We start from the raw sequence: 15,000 nt of genomic DNA, 5'->3' as shown, positions 1-15,000 counted from the left end.
TCCAGGACCGAGAAGTTGCAGGCTGGGGACGTGCATTTTGGAAGGAGACCATTGTCAGCAAACTTCAGGATAAGAATTTGGGATGAGCCGAGACATCATCTGTTAAACCCAAAAGGGAAGGGGTAATAAAGCAAAAAAAATAATATATTTTTTTTTAAATTAAAACAAAAACAACAGTTCAAGAGGGGAATCTGATGTTTCTACAGCCTCTTTTTTTTCCTCGTAAACATTATATCATCCAAACGTCACTCCTTGCGAGAGAAATTTCAATTCAGAGAACTGTGGGTGTCCTCGGTACTCTCTGAGCTCGGTGGTTCTCTTGCAGACGTTTCGTGACCCAACTAAGTAACATCATCAGTGCTAGAAGGGAGTAGGGTTGAGTTCTGTTTTTAGACAAGAAATTCAGAGACAATTCAGAGAACTATCGGGTCTCCACAAGGAGGGGTTCCTTGGCTGGTGCTAGAATGTTATCACAGCAACCCACAACCCATTTGAAAAATTAACTTACTAAATCCCGTTTCCTGAAGGAGGTAAATGGAAGGAAGGAAAGAAGATATTTCTAGATCTAGCTCATGAATATATCACCTTTTTTTAGTTTAAAGGACCAGAGTACATTTTGTGGAATGTGTTAGGTTAGGGAAAGCAAGGAATTAGTATGGTCAAAGCTGCAATGTTGCATCCAGAGTAAAATCCTAACCCTGCCGAGGTTCCTTTGAGCTGCATCTTTTTATTTTCCCCTAAACAAACTGAATGAAGAAAGTAGGAGGGAATGGTTGATTGGTTGGTTGGTTGGGAAGGAAGGAAGGAAGGAAGGAAGGAAGGAAGGAAGGAAGGAAGGAAGGAAGGAAGGAAGGAAGGAAGGAAAAGGAAAGGAAGGAAAGAGAGAAAGGAAGGAAGAAAGGAGATGTGGAGGGGAAGGAAGGAAGGAAGGAAGGAAGGAAGGAAGGAAGGAGCAAGCCATGAAGAAGAAGGAAGGGAGGGAAGGAGGGTGGGTGGGTGGAAGGAAAGAGTGGAGGGGAAGGAAGGAAGGAAGGAAGTAAGGAAGGAAAAAAAGGAAAAAGGGAAAAAGCACGGGAAATGAACAGAAAGGAAAGGAAAGGAAAGGAAAGGAAAGGAAAGGAAAGGAAAGGAAAGGAAAGGAAAGGAAAGGAAAGGAAAGGAAGAAAGGAGAATGGAAGGATGGAAGGGAAGGGGAGGGAGGAAAGGAAAGGAAAGGGAAGGGAAGGGAAGGGAAGGGAAGGGAAGGGAAGGAAAGGAAAGGAAAGGAAAGGAAAGGAAAGGAAAGGAAAGGAAAGGAAAGGAAAGGAAGAAAGGAGAATGGAAGGATGGAAGGGAAGGGGAGGGAGGAAAGGAAAGGAAAGGAAGAAAGCAGAATGGAAGGAGGGAAGGAGGGAAGGGAAGGGAAGGGAAGGGAAGGGAAGGGAAGAGGGAAGAAAGGGAGGGAGGGAGGGAGGGAGGTCCAGCCCCAGTTATCACCTTACTGTCTTCTTTTAACTAACTAAAGTTTTTAGATCATCCTCAAAAACCACCTTAACACAGTGCATTGCCGTCATCCCACTGGAAATCAGCCACCGCCTCAACCCAAGGACCTGCCTTGTGAATTAACATGGGACTGCCTAAGGCGAACAACTTTCATGATGTACAAGATGCAAGCATTTGGCAAAGAGTAAGATGGACACACACACAGAGAGATCAAGCCCGCTTTCTGAGACACGGACAGAAAGCCACGGAAGCGCTGACTGACAAGTGCATGTTAGGTTGGCCGGAGAAAGCGGCGCATGAGAATTGAAAATGGGGCAACGAACAGCAAAGAAAAAAAAGAACCCATGTTAAAGCAGGACATTCCCACAAAATGATCAGCGGTCAGGTGAGGAGCAGAAGGTGATCTAGTTGCCATAACTTCCTCCTGAGTAGCAATCAGAATAACAAGAGTTGGAAGGGACCTCTGAGGTCTTCTAGTCCAACCCCCTGCTCAAGCAGGAGACCCTATACCATGTTAGACAGATGACTTTCCAGTCTCTTCTTGAAAAACCTCCAGTGTTGGGACTACCCGCAACTTCTGGAGGCAAGCCGTTCCACGGGTTAATTGATCTGGGATGATAGGAACACAGAATAACAGAATTGGGAAGGGACCTTTTGCAACCTTTCGATAAGCAAAGTCAACCGGGGAAAACCAGATGCGCTTAATAAACGGGTCCCTCGCTGACCAACTGTACCGATTCACTTAACAGCGGTGGCAAGAAAGGTCGTAAAATGGCCCAAAATTCCCTGAGCAAATGTCTCACTGAGCAACAGAAATCCGGGGCTCAATTGTGGTCATAAACCGAGGATTACATGTAACCGATTCACAGTGTTTACCTCTGCGTGGAATGCTCAGATCTGAAATGTTTTCACACACACACAAACACACACATCTAACATTCCTGGTTCTCCTCAAAACTCTTCTTAAGATTTTCTGGGGGGAACCACGAAAGCTTGTGAGGTCTTCCCAAAATTCATCTTTGGTTAATTTGGGAGTCTCTTTACTCCTATCTTATCTGGTGGCCCTCAGAAGCTTGTAATGACAAACACAAAGAGACACGCAGACAGAGTGGGGAAAAACTGGAAGCCACGGAGCTAGAAGAATGAACTTAAGGACTTTCCTATTAGGCATGAGTAGGAAAGGTTTTGGACAAAAACAAAACTTTGACAAAAGTTGGAGATGATGGAATGGGGATTGAAAGCAGCAGCTCCCAAACTTTTGGGCACCAGGGACCGGTTCTGTGGAGAAAGGTTTTTCCACGGACCGGAGAGCAATAGCAATAGCACTTATTTTATTTATTAAATTTTTTATTTATATATATTAGACTTATATACCGCTTATTTATATATATTAGACTTATATACCGCTTCACAGTGCTTTCCAGCCCTTTCTAAGCAGTTTACAGAGTCAGCCTCTTGCCCCCCCCCTTTCAATCTGGGTCCTCATTTTACCCATCTCGGAAGGACGGAAGGCTGAGTCAAACTTGAGCCTGGTGAGATTCGAACTGCCAAATTGCAGGCAGTGTTGTGGCCAATCAGCAGCCAGCCGAGCTGGAAGCAGATTCGGACAGTGAGGAGGTTGGGGAGGAACATGGGTCAGTCCTGGAGTCTGGGGAAGGCTCTGATGAGGGCTCTGCGTCGGAGGCAGAGCGGGGGCCAGGGCCGTATGCCAGTTATCAGCTGCCTTCGGAGTCAGACATCAGTGAGGCAGATGAACAGCTGGAGCTTGTTCCCAGCGTGCGTATGCACAGAGCTGCCAGGCGAAGGGACCAGCTAAAGAACAAGGGTCGACTTGGGAGTAAGGCCACAGGTGGACAATGAATGGCCCCTCCCAGAGGGAATAAAAGAGGAGCGAAAGGGGAGTGGAGTTTGCAGGAGACAATCAGTTCGCTTACCGTATATACTCGAATATAAGCCGATCCGAGTATAAGCCGAGGTCCCCAATTTTACCCCAAAAACTGGGGTAAACTGGGGACTCGAGTATAAGCCGAGGGTGGGAAATGAGGCACCTACCGGTTGGGGAAACCCTCCTCCTCAGCTGAGAAGGCTGGCGGCCCCCGCCCGCCTCTCACTGCACCGGCAGGGCTTCCCGCACCGTCCGCAAAATGTGAAAAAGAAAAAAACCTCGAGTATAAGCCGATATACTCGAATATAAGCCGATCCGAGTATAAGCCGAGGTCCCCAATTTTACCCCAAAACTGGGGTAAACTGGGACTCGAGTATAAGCCGAGGGTGGAAATGAGGCACCTACCGGTTGGGGAAACCTCCTCCTCAGCTGAGAAGGCTGGCGGCTCCCCCGCCCCGCCCTCTCACTGCACCGGCAGGGCTTCCCCGCACCGTCCGGTAAAATGTGAAAAAAAGAAAAAAAAAAAAACCTCGAGTATAAGCCGTATATACTCGAGTATAAGCCGAGGGGCTTAAAAAAAAAAAAAACTCGAGTATAAGCCGTATAGACCCGAGTATAAGCCGAGGGGACGTTTTTCAGCACAAAAAACGTGCTGAAAAACTCGGCTTATACTCGAGTATATACGGTAATTGGTTTGTGACTCCTTGCCAAGTTTTGAAGATATCAGCCTGGCAGCTGTCCAAGCCAGATAATGTCTGTGACTGTAAATTCTCCCTTTGCTTGGATGTGAATGAGAAGAATTCACAGTAACTTAATAGAAAAGGAGTTTTTTGTCGGGACAAGGAGTCTGCTTCATCCTCTTGGGAAGCCTAGATCTGAACAGGCAGCCAGTAGCCAGCAGAAGTAGCCTGCAGTACCACACTCTAATCACTGCACCACTCTGGCTCAAGGGTGTGGGTTTTGGGTGCAGCCTACATCCCACGGATGGGGCTTCCTTGTTTGCGTGGCCTGGTTTCTGACATGCTGTGGCCCAGTGCCGGCCCATGGACTGCGAGTTGGGGACCCCTGATTTAAAGAAGAAAGGTTAACATATCTGAGATAGGTAAATGCCAGGAACTCTTACGCTGTGATAGAAATGTTAGTAGCTGACAGGGGACTGACATCAGCAACCTCCTTCGCCTTCTGCAAGGCTAGTTTTTGGTTGGTAGCTTCTTCCATTTCTTCTTCATCCTGCAAAGGGAGAACAACGGTGCAGAGAGAGAGAAATTTAATTCATGTCTGTAGAGATTCTCAATCATCCAGGTCATGGTTATCCCAAAAAGGCTTTTCCAGGGGTGGGGCTGCTGGGGATTTGCAGGGGTTCGGGAAAAACCCCTAGCTAAGATTCTGTGCAGTTCGGAGAACCCCCAAATCCCACCGCCCACTGCATCCTGCCCAATGGCGGGATTCAGCCAGTTCACACCACTTCTGGAGAACCAGTTGTTAACTTTCCAAGCAGTTTCGCAAACTGGTTGTTGGAAGAAATCATTAGTGCAGAGAACCGGTTGTTAAATTACTTGAATCCCACCACTGATCCTGCCCCTCCCAGGAATCCTCACGCAGCCCTTTTGGGATGCAGGTAAGTGCAGGGCAAGCATGGAGGTGCAGGGAGGGCGAAAAAAGGGTTTACAGTTTGGGAAGGCCTCCAGAGCCTGGGGAAGCCGTTTTTGCTCTCACGGAGGCTTGAGGAAAGCCTCCGGAGCCTGGGGAGGGCAAAAACACCCTCCCACACACCATGGTACAGGAGGCTGACTAGGCCACGCCCACTATGGCCTTGCCCATCTAGCACCTGGGCAGAGAACCCCTTGATAAAATTTTGAAGCCCACCTCTGAGCTTTTCCCAAAGGCAACTGGACTTGGTTTTTCCTTGAAGACGTTTCGCTTCAAGGAAATTTTGGCAGAATTGAAGAAGCTTCTTGGACGAGAAGCGACATGCCTTCAAGGAAAAACCAAGTCCAGTTGATCTCTGGAAAAGCATCTTTGAGACAACCCGATTCAGATAACCTTCTTGCTTTCTCTTCTTCCCTCTTTTTAAAAGATAGATTTTTATTTATTTATTTATTTAATTTCTTAGCTGTAGTTAAACTCTCGAGTGATGTCTAGGGAAGACCTTCCTGAATCTCACCAGATTTCCCAATCAGGGGCGAAATGCTCTGAAGTCTGCTACTGGTTCGCTTCGCTACCGGTTTGCTTTGCGTGTGCATGCGTGGCACACGCCAAACACGCGCTTCGCATGCATGCGCACTGCAGACGCTACCACGCAGCGCTGAAAAAGGAGGATTAAGAAGCCTTTTCTGAGTCTGCAAAGGTAAGTAGAACAGCGACGGGGGGAACAGCTGTGCCAGGCAATTTAGTGAATCTAAATCATGCGGCACAGCTTGTTAAGGGTAATTTGTGCTCACAACCAAGGTTGTGGACTATTGAGCAGAGTACCCTACGCATGAAAACGACTGAGACTGGTTGTGGACAGTAACAGTTACTACACAGACAAACTGGGGTTTGATATTGCTTTACTTTTAGGGAAAAAACAAAATCATAGTCCAAGACAATCTAGATCATACACATATAAAGCCAGTCCAGGGATATTACAAATACCAAGTCTTCTTACCAAACGTAGACTTGCACAACAAACCAGATCTTCTTTAGGAACACAGTTCAATACACAACAGTCAATAAATATTGAGGAATCAGTAAATAGCCATGATCAAGCAATGATCGTGCATAGAGCTCAAATATACAGTTGCAGCATATCAGCAGGTAGCAATGCTGTAGAGTCCCCACAAGCCATCATTTAGCTTTCCTTATGTACAGTATATTGGCTACAGAGCTCAGACAATCAGGATGCATGATGATGCAGCACAGCCTTAAAGGTAAAGGTAAAGGTTCCCCTCGCACATACGTGCTAGTCGTTGCCGACTCTAGGGGGAGGTGCTCATCTCTGTTTCAAAGCCGAAGAGCCAGCGCTGTCCGAAGACGTCTCCGTGATCATGTGGCTGGCATGACTCAACACCAAAGGCACACGGAATGCTCTTACCTTCCCACCAAAGGTGGTCCCTATTTTTTCTACTTGCATTTTTACGTGCTTTCGAGACTGCTAGGTTGTCAGAAGCTGGGACAAGTCAGGGAGCTCACCCCATTCCACAGCAGCACTAGGGATTCGAACCGCTGAGCTGCCGACCTTTTGATTGACAAGCTCAACATCCTAGCCCCTGAGCCACCGCGTCCCTTAAAGCAATATTATACCTTAATGCACAGCCTTAAAGCAATATAATACCTTTCTTACTGCAAACATACATAGTTAGTTTATATATTGCCTGGCCAACTAGTTAGACAAATAACAATTTCCTAACACAGCTGATCGTCGGAAATATTGGTTCTCCTGAACCGGTAGCTTTTTTACTACCGGTTTGGGCGAACCGGTTTAAACCGGTTGCATTTCACCACTGTTCCAAACATAGTAAGAACAAAACTGTCCTTGGTCCCTATTTTCCAAAAACGTATGTGATTGAATTTCCAGCTTCCTTCCCAGCTCTACAACATTCTTTTTCAGTTGCCATTGAAGTCAATAACCACCAGATATTATTACTTTCCAGACATAAATCCCTCCAAATTCTAACAGGAGCTGGGGACACTTGTAAAGTGTTGAAAGGATATTTGTAGATCGGGGTTGAACTGTGGGAGTCCTTGGTGTTCTCTTGGTTGTTTGCTTTGCAGATGTTTCCTGACCCAGTTAGGAAACATCATCAGTGCTAGAAGAGGGAAAGCAAACCCCAGTCTCTTTTAGCAGTGATGATGTTACCTAGTTGGGTCATGAAATGTCTGCAATAAAATGACCAAGCTCAGAGAGCACCAAGTACCTCAAACTCGTAAAGCTAATCTTGTCAGGTCTTCAAGGCCATTTAATCAAAGGAATCACCTACTTACAGATTAACAGAGTTGGAAGGGACTTTGTAGGTCATCTAGTCCAACCCCCCGCCCCGCCCAAGCAGGAGACCCTACACCATTTCTAACAAATGGCAGTCCTATCTCTTCTTGAAAGTCTCAAGTGATGAAGCTCCCACAACTTCCTTCACAAAGGATTACACAGCCCTCTTTCTCTCTCTCCCTCTCTCTCCCTCCCCCTCTCTCTCACTCATTCACTCACCTTGGTCAACTCTTGTGCATTGGCCAGGTTGTCTACAGCAATGGCCAAGAAGACATTCAGGAGGGTATCTGATTCAGCTGCTAAGGATCTCATGAAGAACGCAACCCTCCTCGTGCTAAATTAAAGATAGGAGATGCCGTTGCTTCCTAAACCGTTCAGAAAGTAGCAAAATATAAGATACCTGCATTTGTCTAAATTAGAAAAAAATAAAATAAAAAGAGAGGAGTCGAGAAGATACATTGGAACAGATGGCGTCGTGCACTTTTAATTCTCCTCTAAACGTTTGGCCGGGGCTGTCTCAGTCCAGCATGAAATGTCTAGTTAACAACTTGTCAGTATTGCTCTTCTGAATATTTTTGCCTGTGGCTACACACTCAGCGTATATCTAACTGACATTCCTCTTTTTCTCCATACTGCTTCGTCATGTTAAGCTGGCCCATTGACATTAGGTGCTAAATGGAAGCTTTGCCAAGCAGCCAACTGAACATTTTATTTTCCTGAGACTCTTTTAACATTTTTTTTTTTGGTTGAGCGGATAATGATGAGAAACACCCAGAAAAGGTTTTTGGGGATAAGTGAAGGGAAAAAGGTCTTCTGCCAGCCTTGTTAATTGGCAACAGCAAGTGAAATTTAAAGCAAAATTCAGCACAAAGGGATAACGGCACGGAGACGGTTGAAAAATAGGTGTAGATGAAATTTCAATTAAAAGAAGGAAGAACAACCCCCAACGCTTCAAAACTCTGCCTCAGCCTCCCAGCAAACAGCAAACAGTCTGTTTCAGTTTCAGTTTCAGGACAGCCTGATTAGCACAAGAAAAAAAAAATCTGCCTCTGCCTCCCAGCAATTTGCCTCCTTGCAGCAAACAGCCCGTTTCAGCTCCAGCACAGCCTGATTAGCACAAGCAGCTGATTGTCTGTTGGATTGGCCTCCCGAAGATCAGCTGTTTCAGGCTGCAGAGATTGACATAGCCTATGGCCGCCTCCCCGTGCCCCATTTTCCTGGGGGCGGGTGGGCGGGGCGACATTCAGTGTATAAGATGCACCCAAATTTTCACCCTCTTTTAGGGGGGTTATACTCCCAAATATTATTTGATATATACTTTTATGGTACTACTCCAAAAAAAAAAAAGTGGTGTTATTAGCTAGTTTTAAAATATATACTTTCCCCAAAAAAGGTTTCCACAATTTTGGCCACTAATTAAAAAAAAAAGAAACAAAGAAAAAGAAACAAAGAAAGATTCTTGTTTCAGAATCAATCAATAACTTTAGCTAATGGCTTTCCGGTAACTTTTCATTTGCTTGCCCATTAAGAGGAGCCGTTGCTGATCTGGAAGGTGCACGTTCTGGCAAACCAGCAAACATCAAACAACCATTAGCAATTCAGATTTCAGCAGGACAAGGATACAGTTCCCGAAGAGTGTGAGGACGATGAAGTAGACCGAGGAGAACATTCCAGAATGGACACCTCCTTGGGATTCGATACCCTGATACATCACGGCGTTCCAGTCTTCTCCGGTCAGAATCTGAAAAATCATTGAGCCAGGGAAGAAACGAAAGGTTTGTGAGAGAAAAGAATACGTCTCTTTGCTCCAAGAACGGAGCCACCATGGAGATGTTGCTTCAGGAAGAATGTGGTGGGATGACCACTTCCTGAATAGTCAGAACAACGGAGTTGGAAGGGACCTTGGAGGTCTTCTAGTCCAACCCCCTGCTCAAGCAGGACACTCTATACCAGGAGTCTGCAACCTTAAACACTCAAAGAACCATTTGGACCTGTTTCCCACAGAAAAGAAAACACCGGGAGCCACAAAACCCTTCTCGTACCTGTCTATTTCTTGAGCGGCCACAAAACTAGCATATGTAATTGAATTAAACGTTCTGTTTTCTTCTGAATTTTTTCTTGGATTTACCCATGGTTGGATTACCGGGGGTTGAAAAGCTCAATAAATTGCATGCTGGCAGGTTGTGACACATATTTTGAGTGACGGGGAGTTGCAGCAAGAGGGGTGAAAGAGCCACATACGGCTCCAGAGCCACAGGTTGCTGACTCCTGCTCTATACCATTCCAGACAAAGGACTGTCCAGTCTCTTCTTAAAAACCTCCAGGGGTGGAGCACCCACGACATCTGAAGGCAAAGCTCATCCACTGGTTAATTGTTCTCACTGAAGTTTCTCCTTAATTCTAGGTTGTTTCCCTCCCTGATTAGTTTCCATCCATTGTTTCTTGTTTCATTATTCATCATCATTATTTCCATTGATTGCAAATGAGACCTGTTTGCCTTGTCACATATATTAATTAATTAACAGAGTTGGAAAGGACCTTGTGGGTCATCTAATCCAACCCACTGCCCAAGCAGGAGACCCTACATCATTTCTGACAAATGGCAGTCCAGTCACTTCTTGAAAGCTTCCAGTGATGAAGCTCCCACAACTTCTCTGCTATAAGTATATCGTTTTTGATAAAAAGAGAATATTTGTAGCTCAGGGTTGACCCGTGGGGTCCTTGGTGCTCTCTGGGCTTGCAGATGTGTCATAACCCAACTAGGTAACATCATCAGTGTATCAATGACATTACCTAGTTGGATAATTAAATGCCTGCAAGGAAACTACAAAGCTCAGAGAACATCGAAGACCCCATATATCACTTTTTACTCCAGTCATGGCTAAGTAGCTAAGTGGCCCCTGACATGGGTCCTCTTTCTAGTAAACACTTTACCATGTTTTCCCAAAAATAAGACCGGGTCTTATATTAATTTTGTGCTCCAAAAGACACCTTAGGGATTATTTTTCTGGTTAGGTCTTACTTTGGGGAAAATACGGTACTAAATGCATCCATCTGGATGACAATCTTAACTGGGGCTTATTTTGGGGGTAGGGCATATATTACGAGCATCTTGAAAAATCATGCTAGGACTTATTTTCCGGTTGGGTTTTATTTTCGGGGAAACAGGGTAGCAGGATTTGCCCCTCCAAATTTCTACATTCGTCTCCTTGTTTAACTCAAGGCTGCGAGTTCTTCTCTTGCTCCTGGTTAAGATTCATGGCCCCAATTAGCATCCTAGGCAGAAACAAGAGTGGTAGCTGATATTTTTCAACATGACCCCCCCCAGGCCTTCCTCAGACTATTATTCTCATTAATTTAATGAGCAAAAATGTTCATTCAAGCATTTTTTTTCCCCCTTCAAGCAAAAATGGAAAACAGGTTATTGCTGCTGCTAAGAATGTGCCACAGCCGGTGGGATCGGGGAGGGGAATGTTTTCCGTGGCACTGGAAATGAGAAAGCCTTTAGGTTAGGATAGTACGCCAGAGGAAATCTATGAGCTTCCTAAGGATGTCAGTTGCTTATGAGAGACATAAGTTCTGGAGCATGTGTGACCTCCTTTCTTGAAGCCAGCTAGGATTGCCTAACTGTCTGATTGTCCAAATGGAGGAAGAAGAGGAGGAGGAGGAGGAGGAGGAGGAGGAGGAGGAGGAGGAGGAGGAGGAGGAGGAGGAGGAAGAAGAAGAAGAAGAGGAGGAGGAGGAGGAGGAGGAGGAGGAGGAGGAGGAGGGGGAGGAGGAGGAAGAAGAAGAAGAAGAAGAGGAGGAGGAGGAGGAGGAGGAGGAGGAGGAGGAGGAGGAGGAAGAGGAAACAGCAGCAGCAGCAATGGAAACTAATCAAAGAGAGAAGCAACCTGGAATTAAGGAGAAACTTCCTAACAGCAAGGACAATTAACCAGTGGAACAGCTTGCCTCCAGAAATCGTGGGCGCTCCATCACTGGATGTTTTTAAGAAGATTCTAGACAGTCAACTTATCTCAAATAGCATAGGTTCCCTTGCTTGAGCAGGGGGCTGGACTAAAGGACCTCCAAGATCCCTTCCAGCTCTTTCATTCTAATATAACATTGGTAGAGGAAGAAGAAGAAGCAGTTTACCTGAAACACAGTGAGAATGGCAGTGGGAAAGGTATCAAAGTTGGTGGTTGGTGTCTCATCATTGAAGTGAAACCTAGGAAGAGGCTGGGTATTAATATAGGAATATAGAAGAACTTTGAGGGCCCACCCCATCAGCCAGAAAACACAAAGAAAGTGGAAACATTTCATTGTCGGTGAAATATCAATTCCCCGCTATCGGTTTATCCGACAGAGAGAGACTTTTGAATCCAACTTACTGCCCGCCAAAAAGCTGCATCCCCAGCAAGGCAAACACGACAATGAAGAGGAAGAGGAGGAACAGCAGGCTAATGATGGATTTCATCGAATTCAGCAAGGAGACTACCAGGTTCCTCAGAGAGTTCCAGTACCTAGGAGGTCAAAATAAACCGAATTACAAGGATTATGATAGCATGGAGGGGGCGGTCACTCTCCTCCATCTGAGTAAAGGGTAAGAAGTCTGTCAGAGTATATTCATTAACTGGAATAGGACATGGTAACAAAGTCAGTCAATGAGGGCTGTTTGGGAGCTGAGACAGACTGGAGCCAGGGCGTGTCTTAGTCTGCAGCTTCTGAGTCTGTGCAGAGCTAAAATGAAACTAGTCTCTCTGCCGTACTCTCTGTGTGAACGTGTCTGCTGATCTGAGCTGAAGAATCAACTATTGGTATTGTAAATATACTTTATGTGTTACTATGAATATAAAGAAGTTAATGAATCCAGCTGATTCAGTTATCCATGTGTGCTTCTGGATTTGATTTTTGCAAGAAACGCTGATAAAGTCTCTTCCCAGAATTCTCGGCAACGGCTTGGGAATTCTGGGAATCACAGTCCATACAACCGAAGAACACCTTGGACGGACAAGGGTCATATCAGGTATTTTTCTATAACCAACAAACTGAGAGGCATTAAGTTTATACAGTGGAGTTGTTATCTGCTTCCTTGTTGAAAAACAGATTATATATCTATATCTATCTATCTATCTATCTATCTATCTATCTATCTATCTATCTATCTATCTATCTATATATATATATATATATATATATATAAAGAATTTTGGGATAATCAGAATAACCGAATCACAGAGTTGGAAGGGACCTTGGAGATCTTCTAGTCCAACCTCCTACACAAGGAGGAGAGCTATACCACTCTGGACAAATGGCTGTCCAATCTCTTCTCAAAAACCTCCAGGGTTGGAGCACCCACAACCTCTGTTACTAAACCTCTTTCTGTTCCTTTAAGGGCCTTCCCCCATTTACAACTAACCAACTATAAAAGAGTTAAACTTTAGATGCCTCTGTGTAGTTTGGTTATGTCTTCATGGTGTTGTCCTTGGTTTGATTCCTTCTAGTACTTAAAAATATTTTTTTTTTCTTTTTTCCAATACTCCCAGGATGCTTCAAGGTGTACAAAAGCTCTTAAGCGTTATTTTTTTGTGACTTTGGAGGAAAATCAGGAAATGGGAGTAATGCGGGGTGAAATTCAAAATTTTTTCCCCTACTGGTTCTGTGGGCATGGCTTGGTGGGCGTGGCAGGGGATGGATACTGCAAAATCTCCATTCCCACTCCACTCCAGGGGAAGGATACTGCAAAATCCCCATTCCCACCCCACTCTGGGGCCAGCCAGAGGTGGTATTTGCCGATTCTCCGCACTACTCAAAATTTCTGCTACCGGTTCTCCAGAACCGGTCAGAACCTGCTGGATTTCACCCCTGGAGTGATGGGATAGGGGAAATCAAGGCACAATAGAGTTCACCAAATTCAGACTGGCTTTAATTTTCTGCTCATCCCAAAATAGATAGGTCCTTGGTCTCTCCATTCTTGCCACCGCTTGTTGGGTACCGCATGTCTTCCAAGAACAGAACGGGGTTACCTAGCAACCAAGATGCTCTGGCTTCATCCCGTCCTCCACCCGCAACTCCGTTAGAAACTGATCCATCACTGTCAAGTCATCCCTGAAGGCCTTCCTGTTTGATTTAATCCACTTCCTCCTCTTTCCTGTCTTAAAATTTGTTGCATTTTATCTTTGCTACCACTGGTGACTTAAAGAGAGAAAACACTCCCTACATTTTGTAGGGGGGGAGGCAGTCTTGCCCATAAAAACAACAACAACGTGCCTCTCTTTTGGAATGATTGTACACACACACACACACACACACCAAAGATGAATCTGTTTAGAAAAATGCACACCAGATGAGTACAAATTGTGTGCCTGGGAGGGGGGGAGTTGGCTTCAGAAAGACGGAGCCGTTCTTCTTACTTCAAAAATAATTGCCTAATGAAGAGGAAAGATGACAGAGCCAAAGGCATGGTTGTGTTTATGTGACTGATGTCTACATCCGTTAGTCTTGTTTACACTCGGGAAAGCAGGCAAATATAACGCAACTGGTTAGAGCAACAAGGAGGAAGGGAAGATCCTGTTGTGGTTTGCCAGCAGCCCGCGGACCTGGCAATGGAGTCAGACAGTGAGAAGGCTGAGGAAGAACATGGGCCATTCCTGGAGGCTGGGGAAGGCCCGGATGAGGGCTCTGTGTCAGAGGCAGAGGTGAGGCCAGAGCCATCGGGGAGTGAGGTGCGGACTCCGGAGCCTTCAGAGGCTGACAGTAGTGAGGCAGAGGAACAGGAGGAGCCTGTTCCTAGTGCATGCATGTGAAGAGCTGCCAGAAGGGAAGAGCAGCTAAAGCAAAAGGGACGACTCAGGAGTAAGGCCAGGAGATATTGGCCCCTCCCATAAGGCTTAAAAGAACAGCAACGGCTCATGGGCTCTGTGTAGAAAAGCAACGTTGATGCCATTACTTCTTGTCAGCGTCTCTTGAACTTTATGGGGGTTTTGTCAAGAAAAGCCTTTGGCAGGTTGCCAAAGACATCAAAGCTTGGTGACAAGGCTGACGGACTGGTTATTAAGAATTTTGTTTTGGACGAAGCTGAGAATGAATTAATTCTCAGCTGTTTTAATACAATAAGTTTGTTGAGGACTGAATTGTGTTTAGTAATCGCTACTTGGGCCTTGATCACAACAGAGCCAAGAGAATGAGACCAGGATAGAATCATGGTTAAAGGAGATGGACAAGGACGTGGGCATCAAATTCCAAGTCACTGACTTGAAATGATGAGATCTCGAACCATGAGACCAATGTGTCTTTCCCAGCTGTTGATTGTGAAGGCAAAAATGAGAACTTTGCGTGCTGGATTGAGCTCCTGGAGGAAAGGTCTACCAAATAATTAAAAATCTACCAAATAATTCATTAAAAACATAAAGCACACTCTTCCCCATCACAATCTCTGCTAAAAAGCCATGAAATGGTCCTTCGGTTATCAAGGTAAAAGCAATGCACACACCGCTCCCTAGCCAACCTCTCGTTTTTTATGTTATTCTTTTTCTTTTTCAAACCTTTTTTTTTTTTAGGTGATAAAGGATTATAAAATGCAAAATACAAAAGTAAATAAAAGAGCAGGGAGAATGGAAGGAAAAGGGGGGACGGAAGGTAGAGAAAAGGAAGAGGAAACGAAGCAACAACTTCCAACTCTCTCTGTTGC

General features: G+C 45.2%; 1 protein-coding gene across 1 annotated transcript in view; it reads right to left on the bottom strand.

Annotated features, from left to right (window-relative positions):
- Positions 1 to 15,000, bottom strand: part of CACNA1B (calcium voltage-gated channel subunit alpha1 B) — a 218,663-nt gene that overhangs the window by 76,670 nt on the left and 126,993 nt on the right. Inside the window, exons 14-18 of the mRNA XM_058159704.1 lie at positions 11,702 to 11,833; positions 11,466 to 11,538; positions 8,955 to 9,072; positions 7,551 to 7,618; positions 4,491 to 4,597 (exon numbers count right to left, since the gene is read on the bottom strand). Of these exons, the coding sequence (XP_058015687.1) occupies positions 4,491 to 4,597; positions 7,551 to 7,618; positions 8,955 to 9,072; positions 11,466 to 11,538; positions 11,702 to 11,833 (498 nt within the window). The remainder of the gene's footprint in view (positions 1 to 4,490; positions 4,598 to 7,550; positions 7,619 to 8,954; positions 9,073 to 11,465; positions 11,539 to 11,701; positions 11,834 to 15,000) is intronic.

The sequence above is a fragment of the Ahaetulla prasina genome, chromosome 16, assembly GCF_028640845.1.
Source record: "Ahaetulla prasina isolate Xishuangbanna chromosome 16, ASM2864084v1, whole genome shotgun sequence".
Classification (NCBI taxonomy): domain Eukaryota; kingdom Metazoa; phylum Chordata; class Lepidosauria; order Squamata; family Colubridae; genus Ahaetulla; species Ahaetulla prasina.
The sequence above is the reverse complement of the archived record's forward strand: the minus strand, read 5'-3'. Positions and strand labels throughout refer to the sequence as shown.